A 14,625-nucleotide genomic window follows, 5' to 3' on the forward strand; every position below is an offset into this window, starting at 1 on the left:
CGCTGTGTCTCTCTCTGTCCAATAAAGAAATAAAATCTTTAAGAAATAATTAAAATAAATAAATAAATCTTTAAAAAAAAAACAAAACTACTTGTATCTTAGTGAAGATCCGACTAGACACGACTAGATGCCCCGTCACGGCTAGCAAGGTGCCTGAGGGAGAGCTCAGGAGGCAGGTCAGGCTGGGATCTTAGCCAGTGTTCCATGGAGCCAGAGAGGATGCTGGGAAGCCACAGGGCTCTGGTCCCACCTGCCAGGTTCTCCTGCAGGTGGAGCAGTGAGCCTGGGCTCAGAAGCACAGGGCTCCCGGCCAGGGCTACAGAACAGAGCTGGGGGTTCGAGTCTTGGCTCTGCCTCTCACTAGCCATGTGACCTCAGACAAGTCCTCCTACCCCTTGGAGGAACAGTTCCTTATTTGAAAATGTAACTAATAACAGTACCTTCCTAATGGGCTCATAATAAAAACCAAATTAAATAATCCACATAAAACACTCAGCACAGCTCCTGGCCCAAGTAAATCCTTCCCAAGTGTTAGCAGTAAGAAGCATTTTTATTATTCAGAGAAACAGTTTTCAATCATGAAAAATTATCTTTTTCCCCTCAGATGCATGCCTTGCTTCTTTCTTTCCATGCAAAATTGGAGGAGAGAGCCGAGCTCCGGGGAATTCCATGTGTTGGCAGAGACTTTCCAAAAAACCAGGAAAGCTGAATCAGCTTGCCCCCCAAAATGGTCAGGTCATCAGATGGAAGGTAGAATTCTCTCACAAAAGCAGGGAACCAGGAGATTCTATCTCCACTGAAAACACCCTGGGAGAAGGTCAAGACCAAGCCTGAGCCAGCTGAGCCAGCAGAAACTTCCAGAGAAACTTGTAGAAAAAGAGACTGACTCTCCTGATGATAGTCATTTTCAGAAACGGTTCAAGACAGCCAGGGACAGAGGGATAGAGCCTAGGCCTGCTTAAGCCCCCCACCAAAGGAGGTCTCAAGGCTCCTCTGAGGGTCCTCACATCCACGCTTTGTCACCTGTGATGGCTGGATCCAGGGACATCTCACGCAGCAGGGTGAGCGAGGAAAGCGTCCGCATCTGCACCCCACTTGCCTTCTCAGAGAGGGGCCGCACGGTGTCCAGCTCCGTGCAAGAGGCCACACTCAGCACGCCAGCCTGGAAACTCTGGAAGCAGGTCAGGTGGGAGGCCAGGCCAGCCTGCTGGACCACAGGGGTGGGGAGAGGCAGGGGCTCAGGGGAGGCCCAGGCTGTGAAGGAACCTAGCTGATGGGGCCCCTGGAGGGCTGACGGGAGTGAGGTGGGGCGACCTGGGGGTTTCAACATGGGACCTCAGCACCCTCCCCCCAACCTGGGTTGTAGTACCCCCAGCCCAAGCAAAGGATGACGGGGGCAGGGCGAGCACAAGGGAAGCAAGAAAGTCCCAGGAACAGGTCATAAAACCTCAGTTTGGGGAAACTGGAAAAAACAACAGAGGTAGCTGCATGGGATGCCAGATATCAAGACTTTGTCTACCAGTAGTTACGGGCACCAAGGATCATCTCTTATCCTTCCCCAGAAAGGTACTATTTACAAAACACCTTCTCTGCAGGGAGCTGTGGACGCGAGGGGAGGAGAGCAAGTGGGGGGCCAGGCAGCAGAGAGGAGCTGGGGGAAGGGGGAAGGGAGGACGAAGGGGGAGGAGAGATGGAGGAGGGGCGGGAGCAGAGGAGTTTGGAGGGAAGAAGAAAGGAAGGGACTGACGGTGTGGGCGGGGCGGGGGGGGCGAGCTGAGGACAGAGGAGGGGAAGGAAGGTGGGACTGGGGGAGTGGACCGGACGACCTGGGGGCACTTACCTCCTCCCGGGGCAGGGCCTGGGAGCGCAGGGAGGAGCGCACTCTGCGCAGGGAGCAGCGGGCCAGGTCCTTGGTCTTGCGCAGCCCCGCACCATGTGGCTGGTACGTGGTGGGACACCTGCCCAGGACGTCCACCTGGGGGGCGGGACCCCATCAGCCCCCCATCAGCTCCCTGTCAGCCACCTACCCCCACCCCCTCCAGGCTCCCCGTGGGCTCACCTCTTCGAGGGTCTGGGGGCCGCGGGCGTCCGGGCGCCCCTGCAGGAGGCTCAGCACCGCGCGCTTCACGTTCAGCGCCCAGCGAGGCTCTGCGCGGCGGGGACACAGGCGGGCCACTCGCCCTGCCTGCAGGACGAAGCGCAGCGGGTGGCGGCCCAGGGCGGCGCTGGGGACAGGTGGGCGGGAGTCAGGCAGAGGCCCTCCAAGGCACCAGGACACCTCTTCACTGTGGGGGTCACCGTATCCCTGTTCCTCCTGCCACAGGTCAGTCCGCCAAGGAAGCCCTCTCCACCGCCCCATCCCCCACCCCCCCGCCCCCCCGCATCTTCCCAAATAGCCTTGCTTCCCTCTTCAGCTGGGTTCCCCAGCAACTTCTGAATCAAACACAAGCGGCAGCCAACTCTTCGCACAAAGCTGCCCCCAGACTTATTAACACTTGCCTCAAAAGTACCTGTGTGTGCCCAGCCTCGGATAATAGAAAACTGCACTTCCAAGAGCTTTCTGAACTCCAAAGATTCTCATTTTCCCAGCCCACGGGGGAGGTACCTAGCATTCTCCCCCCACACACACACCCACACACCCACACACACATTACAGAGGAGGAAACTGAGGCTCAGGACCAGAATGTGACTTGTTCGGGACAGGAGCTGGGATTCGAACCCAGGCAGGCGGGCTCCAGTGTCATGGGCCTCAAACTGCCCGCTGACCCCAGGGCTTGAGAGTCCATCACTGTGCAGATGAGGAAAAGAGGCCCAGAGAGGGGGAGCTACTCAGGGGGATCACACAGCAAGTTAGGGAGGAGCTGGGACCAGAATTCGGCCCAATGCTCATCTGGCCACCCCTCACCTGGCAGAAAGAAGTCTGTGTTCTGCATCTGCCAGGTGAGGGGATGAGAGGGGGGAGGTGATGGGCGGTGAAGTCCCCAGAGTTGTGTGTGGGGGCAGAACAGGGCCAAACTTGAGCAGTGAGCCAGCAGGACAGAATTTTGAGGGACAAAAATGTCCCTACTTGTACCTCCCCAGGAGGTCACTGCCCCTTCTCCAGCTCCAACTGGAGACGCCCTGGGTCTCAGGCCTGGCCCTAGAGAAATGCTAATGGTGTCCGCCCCTTCCAGAATAGCAAATGTCAGTCTGGCCTCAAGGAGCTGACAACCCCCAGCCCTCTGACTTAGCATTTCTGATGAGGAGCCCAAGGACAATAGCCCGCACAGCTCCCATGGAGGAGACCACCCTAAGCCTTTCAGGGGGATCCATCTGCCCCTCGGCAGCATCCCCCATCCCTGCACCCCAGCACAAAGGCTTTATTTTTTTAAACAAATGAATTTGCAATAAAAAAGGAAGAGGAATCTGCAGAGATGGTCTTGTCTTCAGTCTGGCGGCTGGACTGAGCTTTGAGGCCACAGAGGCCACTGTCAGGGAGTCCTGGGAAACAAGCCGGAGAGAGAATTCCAGGCTTGGCCGGGTCACAAAAGGGAGGCTAAGCTTGGGACGGGAAAAGCCATGGGTCTCTAAGAAAACCCCCATCTCAGCAGAGACAGGGAAGAGAGAGGGGTGGGCTTTAATGGAAGACACCCAGTGTCTTCCAGAATGCACTCAAGGACAATGCCCGGAGGGTGCTTGGCAAACATAAAATCTAGACATGCTGGGGGTGACAGGCAGGGAAATAGGAGGTGAGTTCTGTCCACAAGGTAAGGGAAGGCCACCCGAGGCTACTGAGAGTCGCTTAAGGATCCTACATCAGTCCTCATCAGTGATCTGGTCTGGGTACCTCCAAAGTCAAAAACCTAAGGGGGGGGAGGTCATTCTTCCAATCTAACTTGGTGCATCCAGCACCTGGCAGCAGTTGGAGGAGGGTACGGGACTCACATGTCCGGTCCCATGAGGAGCAAGGCCTAGTGTCTTACCTCAAATTCTCTGAGTCCCTCAGAACTGCCACCTTGGACCCCAGGATAGATGTCACCTGGAAATCTTGGAGCTGAAGCAGAAAGCACCCATGAGTCAGTGAGCTTTCCTGGGATACCCCAGGACCTCACTAGTACCCCTACACACAAAGCAGTTCTGGGGCCCAGCATGATACATGGCCTCATGTTGGGCGTAGGCAGAGAGATCCTTCCCTTGAGCAGAAGGTTCTAGTTTCTAGGTGGTGGATGCCAAATATCTCCAAGGGGTAAACAGCTAAGGCAACCAGGACCTACCGCTCCCTGATAAATGTTCAGGAAGTTCTCACTAGTTTCTCATTTTGCCCAAAAGGCCCTGGAGGTTTGGGTAAAAGATTCATACAGCTATCCAGTAAAAATAGGTTAGGATTGCAAAGCAAACAAACAAACAAAAGACTTTGCCCACCATGAATAAAACACTCGGATGTCCCAATAGCACCATGGGCATATGCATGCACGCGTGCACATACTTGTGTGTGTGTGTGCGCGCGCACGCGCATGTGTACTTATTGCCAAAGAGGATGGACTCCCTAAAGATGGAAAATAAAACCACCCCTACAAACTGCCTCCCTAACATGACTGATTCCACTTTTAAAAGAACAGACTCTTTCTAGAGCAGTTTTAGATTGATAGCAATATTGAGAAGAATGTACAGGGATTTCCCGTATACCTCATATATATCCATACCCACATCCCACATCCTCCCCCATTTCCAACATCCCCAGCAGCATGGCATGTTTGTTACAATCAATGAACCTGCACAAACACGTCGTCATCACCCAAAGCCCATAGTTTATACCAGCGCTCACTCTTGGTGGTGTGCATTCTATGGGTTTGCACACACGCACCATGACCCGTATCCACCATTACAGTACCACACAGAACAGTTTCCCTGCCCTTGGATTTCACTTTTTCAAAGTGGCTCATCTTCACTCACCTTGTCTAAAACCTATTTCCATTCTCTCCTGAAAACCAGTCCCCCTCCCCCAGCAGAGGGTCTGTCATCTCCCCAGTCACCCAGGCTTGAAATGTCGGGGTGAAATCCAGTCCCCCTTGGCACCAAGAGGCTGTCCGGGACAGTGGATCCCTCAGCCATGGAACTAATACCACTTATTGACTGACCACTTGCTTGAAAGCTACCCATTATAACTGCATTCCATATGCTCCCAATTTTCCATAGAGACATGGAAGACAGTTTTGAAAACCCACTGAACTTAAAAATACTTAAAATTACTTAAAAATGGTTAAAAAGGGGGCACCTGGGTGACTCAGTCGGTGAAGCATCTGACTCGATTTCAGCTCAGGTCATGATCTCAGGGTTGTGAGACTGAGACCCACAACGGACTCCCCAATCAGCAGGGAGTCTACTTCTCTCTCTTTCCCCCCAAGTTTCCCTCTGCCCCTCCCCCCTCTAAAATAAGTAAATCTTTAAACAAATATATATTTTTTAATATTTTATTTATTTATTTGACAGAGAGAGACATAGCAAGAGAGGGAACACAAGCAGGGGGAGTGGGAGAGGGAGAAGTGGGCTTCCCGCCGAGCAGGGAGCCCGATGAGGGGCTCGATCCCAGGACCCTGGGATCATGACCTGAGCCGAAGGCAGACGCTTAACGACTGAGCCACTCAGGCGCCCCTAAACAAATATATTTTTTAAAAAAATGAAGATCTGGTAGATGCTATGATGTGGACGAACCTTAAGAACATTATACTAAGTGAAATAACCCAGGCACAGAAGTTTACATATTGGGCGCCTGGGTGGCTCAGTCGGTTAAGCGACTGCCTTCAGCTCAGGTCATGATCCCAGGGTCCTGGGATCGAGCCCCGCATCAGGCTCCCTGCTCTGCAGGAAGCCTGCTTCTCCCTCTCCCCTCGTGTTCTCTCTCTCGCTGTGTCTCTGTCAAATAAAATCTTTAAAAAAAAAAAAAGTTTACATATTGACTGTGAAAAGTGAATCCACTTCTTGGAGGTACCTCACTAGCAAATTCATAGAGGCAGGAAGTAGAATAGAGATCCAGGGGGCTGGTGGGGAGGAGGGAAGGGGTGTTATTGTGTAATGGGGATAGTGCTTCTGTTTGGGATGATGAGCAATCATCTGGAGACAATAGTTGTAATTGCATATGTAATTTGTACATATGTACATATTTATGTAACATAAATGCATTTGTTGCCACTGAATTATACACTTAAAATAGTTAATAAAATAGTAGGGGCGCCTGCATTGCTCAGTTAAATGTCTGACTCTTGATCTCAGTTCAGGTCTTGATCTCTGGGTCGTGAGTTCAAGCCCTGCATTGGGCTCCACGCTGGGCATGGAGCCTGCTTAAAAAAATTAATTTAATTAAATAGTAAACTTTGTGATATATATTTTACCACAATTAAAAAAAATTATGGGCACCTGGGTGGCTCAGTCAGTTAAGCGTTTACCTTTGGCTCAGGTCATGATCTCGGAGTCCTGGAATGGAGCCCTGTGTCGGGCTCACTGCTCAGTGGGGAGTCTGCTTCTCCATCTCCCTCTGCCCCTCCCTACTGCTCATTCTCTCTTGCTCTCAAATAAATAAATATCTTTAAAAAAAAGAATAAGGAGAAGCCAGACATGAAAGAGAAAGAATATCCTGCCTAATGCCATTGGAGAAAAATCCAAAGGCAGGCAAAACTAATCCATGGTATTAGAACTCAGGGGGCCTTTGGAAAAGTGACCAGAAGGGAGAATGGGGGAGGTTAGTGGGGGGGGGGGTTGCGTTTCATCTCATGATCTGGTGGTGAGTACACATGCATGTTCTGTTTGTGAAAATTCATTTTTCTGAAAACTTATTTTCACACTTTAATTGCCTCCTGAGTGGCTGTAAACTTTCCGAAAATCTTTGATGTAAGCCAGTTTTTTCTATTCTTGACAACATTGGACATTTTTTTTTTTTTTATTTCTTAGAGAGTGCAGAAGGGCGAGGCACAGGAAAAGAGAGAGAGAATCTTAAGCAGCCTCCATGTCCAGTGTGGAGCCCAACAAAGGCTCTATCCCACGACACTGAGATCCTGACCTGAGCCGAAATCAAGAGTCAGACACTCAATCGACTGAGTCAGCCAGGGTCCCATCAATTTTTTTTTTAATGCTAAATATAAAGCAACTGAATGAGTCAGCAGCAACACACCATTTGCTTTGTGAAAACTAGCCCTGTAGAGGGACGCCTGGGTGGCTCAGTCAGTTGGGCGTCTGCCTTCGACTCAGGTCATGATCCCGGGGTACTGGGATCGAGTCCCGCTTCGGGCTCCTTGCTTGGCGGGGCGCCTGCTTCTCCCTCTGCCTACCTCTGTCTCTCTCTGATGAATAAATAAAATCTTAAAAAAAAAAAAAACTAGCCCTGTAGAAAAAAACCCAAATGCTGCTGGTATTTTGATGGACATGAGCAGACAAAGACTCCATCCACCAAAGTAGCAGGTCTGAGCCAAACAGGCATATTGGATGGTTTAAGAATTCAGAGGCAGGCGTGGCTGGGTGGCTCAGTCAGTTAAGCGGCTGCTTCGGCTCAGCTCATGATCTCAGGGTCCTGGGATCGAGCCCCACATCGGGCTCCCTGCTCAGAGGGGAGTCTGTCCCTCCACCCCCCCGACTTGTGTGCTCTCTTGCTTGCTCTCACTCTCATAAATAAAATCTTAAAAAAAAAAAATAAAGAATTCAGAGGCAGCTCAGGGCCACCCTGTAAAAGACCCCATCCTGTGATCTACACGAAACATTAAAAAAAAAAAAAAAAATTTTTTTTTTGAGAAACTTGTCAGCAAGCGCTCCAGCCAGTTCAAAAATGCTTCTCAAGCTTGAGGGAAGACTCCAGTGAAACTAGGAGGCCATTTATGCTGCGTAGGAGGGTCTGTCCAGGAAACGGAGAATCATCAGGAAGGAGACAGGAATAAATAGGCAGGCACTTCCACTTGCAAGAACACGAGGGAACTCTGGGGAAAATCTTGATAAAAGGAAATCTATGACTACCAAGTCTAGCTCATAATTCTGCCTCAACTGAACCCAGAATAAATATCACCTCATGCCACCTTACCATTTGCCTTTAACCCGAGCCATGGACCCAGGCACAGCAAGGCCCAGTGTCCAGTATAAAGTTGCCCAGGGCAGGCCTGGGGGCCCCCATCCAGGCCTTGGGTATCCATTCCAGTGTCTTCATTTGTCTACAAGGCTCTTGACTTGGTTTGGCTTTGTTCACTCCTGGGACCTGCAGGTTCCCAAGCTTAGATTCTCATTCCTACCAAAGACGCAGCTTGTCTCCATCCCATGGCCCTACTTGCTCCAAGGAATACCCTTACTTTTTTTTTTTTAAAGATTTTATTTATTTATTTGACAGAGAGAGAGAGAGAGCGAGAGCGGGAACACAAGCAGGGGGAGTGGGAGAGGGAGAAGCAGGCTTCCCGCCGAGCAGGGAGCCCGATGTGGGACTCGATCCCAGGACCCTGGGATCATGACCTGAGCCAAAGGCAGATGCTTAACGACTGAGCCACCCAGGCGCCCTTACTCTTTTTTTTTTTTTAAACACTGCTATTTCCCCACTGGGCACCTCCTACAACCAAAATGGCGCCATGTTCCCATGTTACCCTCCGGAGTCCTGACTTGTTGATTTTTGAGATTCCTCAGAAATCTCCTCTCTATTGCAAAGCTGGGGGTCTGTGGCTTCCCCTTGGCCTTCCCCAGTATCACTGTGACCTCTCTGTTACCCAAAGACACTCACCCATAAGGCCATCTGGCATGGGCCAAGCACATCAACGATGACCCAGCCTTGGAGACCGAGGCCACTTCCCTCCATTGGGTATCCCTGCAGGCCAGTACTGGTGTTGGTAGAAAAGTGATAGGTGTATCTGGTGCCCACAGGGAGGTGGGGATCAGCTGATCCTGCAGAGCAGACAGAGGGCACAGTGTCACCTTGACAACCCATCACCCTCTGGGACCCAACTGCATGGAGACTATTTGGACATTTTGTTCCCACCTCCCTCCCTCCATCTGGGCCATGAGCTGCCAGCTCCTGGTGCAGGGGAAGGCTGGGGGGGGGGGGCTACATACTCCTATGAGGGTCAAGAAGAAAATTACAATATTAACAGTTAGTGCTTAGTAAATGTCAGCCGGTGCTCTCAGATGCTAAGGCCCCCTTCTAAGAGCTTTATATGTCATCTTTGGCCTCTACCCACTTGATGGGACACCCAGTTGCCATAACCAAAACCATCTCTAGACATTGCAAAATATCCCTGAGAGGTACCATCATCCTGGTTCAGAACTAATGATCTACACTTACGTGAACCCATTTAGGCCTCTTACCCAACTTTGAAGTGGGTGCTCTTAGTTTCCCCATTTTACAGAGGCAGAAACGGAGGCCCAGAGAGGTTAACTAACTCACCCAAGGTCACACAGCTGGGATGCCAACCTTGGGAAGTCCGACTCCTTACCTACTGCCCTGAGGACTATAGTGTGTGTGTGCGAGGAGGGTGTTGCCCTGATCCCTTACGGGGGCAGAACTGTCAAGCTGATGGGCCTCAGGGGCACTGAGGTGGCAGAAAGGGCTGATTTAGGGAGCAGACAGCTCTGTACTTTTCTAACCCTCCATTTAGGCCAGGGGACCGATTGCAAAACCGACTAACTATGACACCCCACCCTTCTCTGGGGCTTTCAAGTGAATTAACACGTTCATGTGCTCAAACAGAGCCACACCTTTCATTCCCAGGATACTTCTCTCCCTCCAAAGATTTTGCCCTGAGGTTCTTTCATCTACTCCACCCCAAAATGCAAATAGAATCACCCAGCACAGACGTTTATTCCACCTGGGGACCACAAGGTATGAGGCCAAAGCCCGTGGGCGCTTTACCTTGGGTGTGTTGTTTGCTTCTCTAACTGCTGATGACCAGATGGCCTTTCCAGAACTGGCCTTGCTCCGCGCAACCAGCCTCCCCTGGGAACAGGGACATGCCCTCCGAGGCTGTCCAGAATCACACCCGGTAGCTGGCCAGACTTGTTCCCACAACCACCCCCGCCCCATCCTGTCTCCTGGTCACCAGAGGTGTGATAAGGTCTCCTGGGAGACTTGCTCACCTGTGCACACCATCATGCAGGAGGCCGCCTGTCTCACCAGCGAATCTGGAATTTCTGAAATCACAGATGAGATGGAACGAGCGCAAGGCCAGAGGAAGCAGAGCCCCAACCCATGGGCTACTGATCTATTTGTGAATGGGATGGTTAAGGGTTCAAGGGGATAAGAGAGAACGCCAGCTCTCCTGTATCCCATTGGCTTGGGAGTGACCTCCCCACCCCTTACCCAACCTGCTCTTCCCCATCTTGCTTGCCCACACCACTGTCCCGATTGCTTAAGCTGGTGACCTGGGAGTCATCTGTACTGCTACTCCTTTCCCTTATTGCCACCCCAAATCCAGTACATCAACACACTCTGCCAATTCCATCGACAGATGCAGGACTCTCTCCCTCCCTCCCTCCACCTCTCCATCCCTCCCTCCTCCCCTCCCTCCCTCCCTCCATCTCTCCATCTTTCCCTCCCCTCCCCTCCTCCCCATCTTTCTCTCCATCTCTTCATCCCTGCCTCCCTCCTGTCCTCCCTCCCTCCTTCTGTGTGTCTCCATCTCCCTGGCCATCACTCTAGACAAAGCCACACCTTCTCTTGCCTAGATGATGGCAGTAGCCTCCTAACTATTCCCCGTGTCCACAATTCATCATCCACGGCTAGGGTCATCTTAAAAATCTAAGCCTGATCACATCACTCCTGATTTAACAGCTCCTCAGTCTCCTGCCCACCACCCCCGAGCCACATGCACTCATAAGGACATCCTTACCACGAGAGCTGAACTCGCTCTGCCCTCTGGCCACGTCTCATCCTGCCCTCACCCTCCAGCCACACTGGCTCTTCTTCAGCTCAAGGCCTCTGCACATGCCGTTCCCTCCTGCCCAAACACTCTTCCTCCTGCTCTTCACACTCCAGGCTGCTTCAGGTCTCGCCCCAGTAGGGCCCTCCCTGACCACTACGAACCAACAAAGCCAGACCAAGGGGCTGCAGCAGTGAATGCTGGACCCTAGTGCTGCTCCCTGGTGGGTCTCGGGACACCTCATCCCCACCCCGCACCACCACCTTCTCAGCTGCAGAAGACAACCACAGCATGAACAGCATGGGCTCCCGACCTCCTTAGACCTCCTTAGCCACTACCTCGGGCCACTGAGGTCCCTCTGCAGGGAACCTCCCAGCCCCTCTCCCCAGCAGCTCTCCCTCCGCCCATCCCAGCCTGAGGCCTTCCCACTTCCACCTTCTGTCACTCTCATTTGTCCTTCCTTTCAGCCACTTGCCTGGATATTTCTGGCCATAATTAGCCCTCCTGGGACAGCCTCAGCCAGGTATCCATCCATCCGCAGCCATTTTCATACAACAGCTTTTCAGTAATACCATTTCTATCCTCAAAACCACCCCACCAGGGGCGCCTGGGTGGCTCAGTCGTTAAGCATCTGCCTTCGGCTCAGGTCATGATCCCAGGGTCCTGGGATCGAGCTCCGCACTGGGGTCTCTGCTCCGCGGGAAGCCTGCTTCTCCCTCTCCCACTCCCCCTGCTTGTGTTCCCTCTCTCTCTGTGTCTCTGTCAAGTAAATAAATAAAATCTTAAAAAAAAAAAAACCCACTCCACTGTGCCCCAACTGCTAACCATTACCTATGCCAGCCTGTTTAATCCCTTGAAAGACAAAGCACTTCCCCCAAACAGGGTAAAGTGCATTTTACACCATTCTGTATAGACCCTTTGCAACAAAAGAACATGGTAGGATGTTCCCACCTCCCAAATGTTGTGTGTCATCTAACAAAATGCTCTTTGCACTCAAGCAGAGTATCGATGGATAAAACTACATTTCAAAGACATTTAACTCAATGGATTTCCCTCCCAATTTTCCTCCAACTCTTTGACAATATGTACTCTGGACACCAAATTAAACCTGTTTATGTATTATCGTTAATTTATGCATGATCATTAAACCCCAGATTGTGCACAGATCCAGCATTCTGTTTGCTTGCTCATCCAACAACCTGCTTTACCCACCAGCTACTCTGCAAAGCAGCTGAGCCCGCAAGCCCCCATCCACCATGAGCTCCAGAAACGAGATGTGTGCAAAGAACATTAGTGCTCAGATTGAGTCTTATTCCCTTCTACTTCTCAAGCACTTAAAAAAAATATTTAAATTAAAAATAAGTTTCAAAATGATTCAATAATCCTACTCAAAAGATCAACAAAGGAGGGGGGAACACGGAGTCTTGGGAGGTAAGAAATCTTCCCATAGGATCCTACTCATTTCTAGGGAGAGATCTGAAAGGGACTGAAATTGAGGTTATCTCTACAGCCTGGAAATGAAATCAGGACTCATTTCAGCTTTCTCCGATGTCAGTTCTGGTCCCTGTTGATTCATTTATCCAGCACAGATTTACTGAGTACCTACTGTGCACCAGGCAAATAAGTGCTGAAAACATAGCCAAAAAACCCAAACAACAAAAAACAGCTATAATCTGACCTGCACCATCCAGTGCCTTAGGCAGATGCCAGCCACGTGCGGCTATTGGGCATCTGAAATGTGGCTGGTGTTATGGAGGAACTTTTCATTTTGTAATTTGTTAATTTTTTTTGTTATTCATTTAATTTTAAATTAAAAACCAATACTAAAGTCAGCCACTGGAAAACTTAAGTACATTTAGAACAACTTAGTATACAAAACTCCTTTTTCAACTCTAAATCTTAGGAAATCGAAATACACGTCAAGTATTTGCGATGAAAATTTAGTATCCAAACTGGAATATGGGGGCACCTGGCTGGCTCACTGGGTAGCGTGCGCAACTCCTGCTCTCGGGGTTGTAAGTTCGAGCCCCACATTGGGTGTAGAGATGACTTAAAAACAAAATCTTAAAAAAAAAATTGAAATACGCTCCCAGTATAAAATACACACTGGATCTCAGAGAATGGAAAATAAATCTCATTAATACTTTTTTACATTGATTACATTTTCTAATGAGATTTTGGTTATACTGGGTCCAGTAAAATATATTCTTAAAATTAATGTCACCCGTTCCTTTTTAACATTTTTTAAACATGGCTGCTAGAAACTTTCAAATTACACTTTGGCTCCCATTCTATTTTATTGGATAGAGCTGTCCTAGACCCTTCTGCTGTAAACAGACAACACATAAAAGCTCACTTCACCCAGTTACCCTGCATCAGAGAGCTACTTAGTATCTTCAAGCTCACCACCTCATATACCCTGGCAGACAGCTAAGCATCCCTGCTCACGGGCTCAAGAGTCCAAGGTCAGCATTTCATCGCTCGGGGTTACAGATCTGGTCTCAGGTTTCAGAGGATGTTGGTGGAAGACAGGAGCAAGAAATGAGGGATCCACCTGTAAGCTTGCTCTCCTTTTCCCCATGAAAGGCCAAACCAAGAGAGGCAGAGGAACAGGTGAACAGGCATCTAGCTGCTAAAATACTGTCCCAGGTGGATGAACTGCTGGCCCAGCTCCGCCCGAGAGAACCAGCACCGCACCAGCTTTACTTACTCCCCGAAGTCACTGCCACCAGCGCCCAGAGCAGGACCAGACCGAGGAGCCTCATGGGCACCAGCACCGCCACCAGCCCAAGGAAGCCCCACACCATCAACCTCTCTCTGATGGCACAGAGCGTCCTGAAAGGAATTTTCTTTCCCAAAGAGGCGGGCTCAGCCTGGATCAACTCTCCCATCCCAGGGCTGATGGGGAGGGGGGAGAAGGGGGCTTCCAGAGCAAAGACCCAGCCAATCAGAAGCATCCAATAAAGTTCTTAGCACTCTACCCAGGAGGAGGGGTGGGGGGGCTTCTGACCAATGAGGGGGAAAATCCCTTTTCAGTGTCGAGGAAAGAAAGGTTTGCCTCTTCAAGCCTCGTAAATGGAGCTCTCGGGGCAGAAGGCAAACATGGCCATGGTTTGATTTCTTTTTCTTTTAACGGGGTCTAATCAAATTTACAATTTGATCCATTTTTAAATGGTACTTTGGTGGCACTGAGTGCATTCACAATGTCGTGAAACCATCATCACCGTTAGGTCTGGCTTGTCTGTCCCACTGCTCTGGGTAGGTGAAGCCAGGCCTTAGCCATGGATGTCACCAAACAGGACAGCTGCAGGGTCTCTCAGAGCTCAGGTCCAAGGCCTCCCTCCTTGACACATTAGGACCAGCAGTTAAGAAGAGGGGGAAGGGGCGCCTGGGTGGCTCAGTCATTAAGCATCTGCCTTCGGCTCAGGTCATGATCCTAGGGTCCTGGGATCAAGCCCCACATCAGGCTCCCTGCTTAGCAGGTAGCCTGCTTCTCCCTCTCCCTCTGCTGCTCCCCCTACTTCTGCTCTCTCTCCCTCTGCTAGATAAATAAGATCTTAAAAAAAAAAAAAAAAAGAGGGGCAGGTCTGCTCACCTGTGCTCTGTGGCCTTTCCCAGACCCCACCTCCTCTTCCTCAGCTCAAACTAACCTCCACCCGCACCTTTGGTTTTAGGCTCCAGGCAGCCAACCTCCTGGGCCACCACCTCCTTCAGCCCTGCAGGCCCAGCACCTCTTCATTGGCACCTACCTCCCGCAATAAATCTGCTTTTT

General features: G+C 50.7%; 1 protein-coding gene across 1 annotated transcript in view; it reads right to left on the reverse strand.

Annotated features, from left to right (window-relative positions):
* APOLTP (apolipoprotein lipid transfer particle homolog) overlaps positions 1–13,624 on the reverse strand; it is a 152,373-nt gene extending 138,749 nt beyond the window's left edge. Inside the window, exons 1-7 of the mRNA XM_088017372.1 lie at positions 13,564–13,624; positions 10,072–10,125; positions 8,723–8,883; positions 3,963–4,033; positions 2,060–2,225; positions 1,841–1,975; positions 1,024–1,204 (exon numbers count right to left, since the gene is read on the reverse strand). Coding sequence (XP_087873498.1) covers positions 1,024–1,204; positions 1,841–1,975; positions 2,060–2,225; positions 3,963–4,033; positions 8,723–8,883; positions 10,072–10,125; positions 13,564–13,618 — 823 coding nt within the window. The 5' untranslated portion in view covers positions 13,619–13,624. The remainder of the gene's footprint in view (positions 1–1,023; positions 1,205–1,840; positions 1,976–2,059; positions 2,226–3,962; positions 4,034–8,722; positions 8,884–10,071; positions 10,126–13,563) is intronic.
* Between the last annotated feature and the right edge of the window lie 1,001 nt (positions 13,625–14,625).

The sequence above is a fragment of the Eumetopias jubatus genome, unplaced genomic scaffold, assembly GCF_037043125.1.
Source record: "Eumetopias jubatus isolate StellerSeaLion01/CBP00866 unplaced genomic scaffold, mEumJub1_p1.0 scaffold_12, whole genome shotgun sequence".
NCBI classification, from domain to species: domain Eukaryota; kingdom Metazoa; phylum Chordata; class Mammalia; order Carnivora; family Otariidae; genus Eumetopias; species Eumetopias jubatus.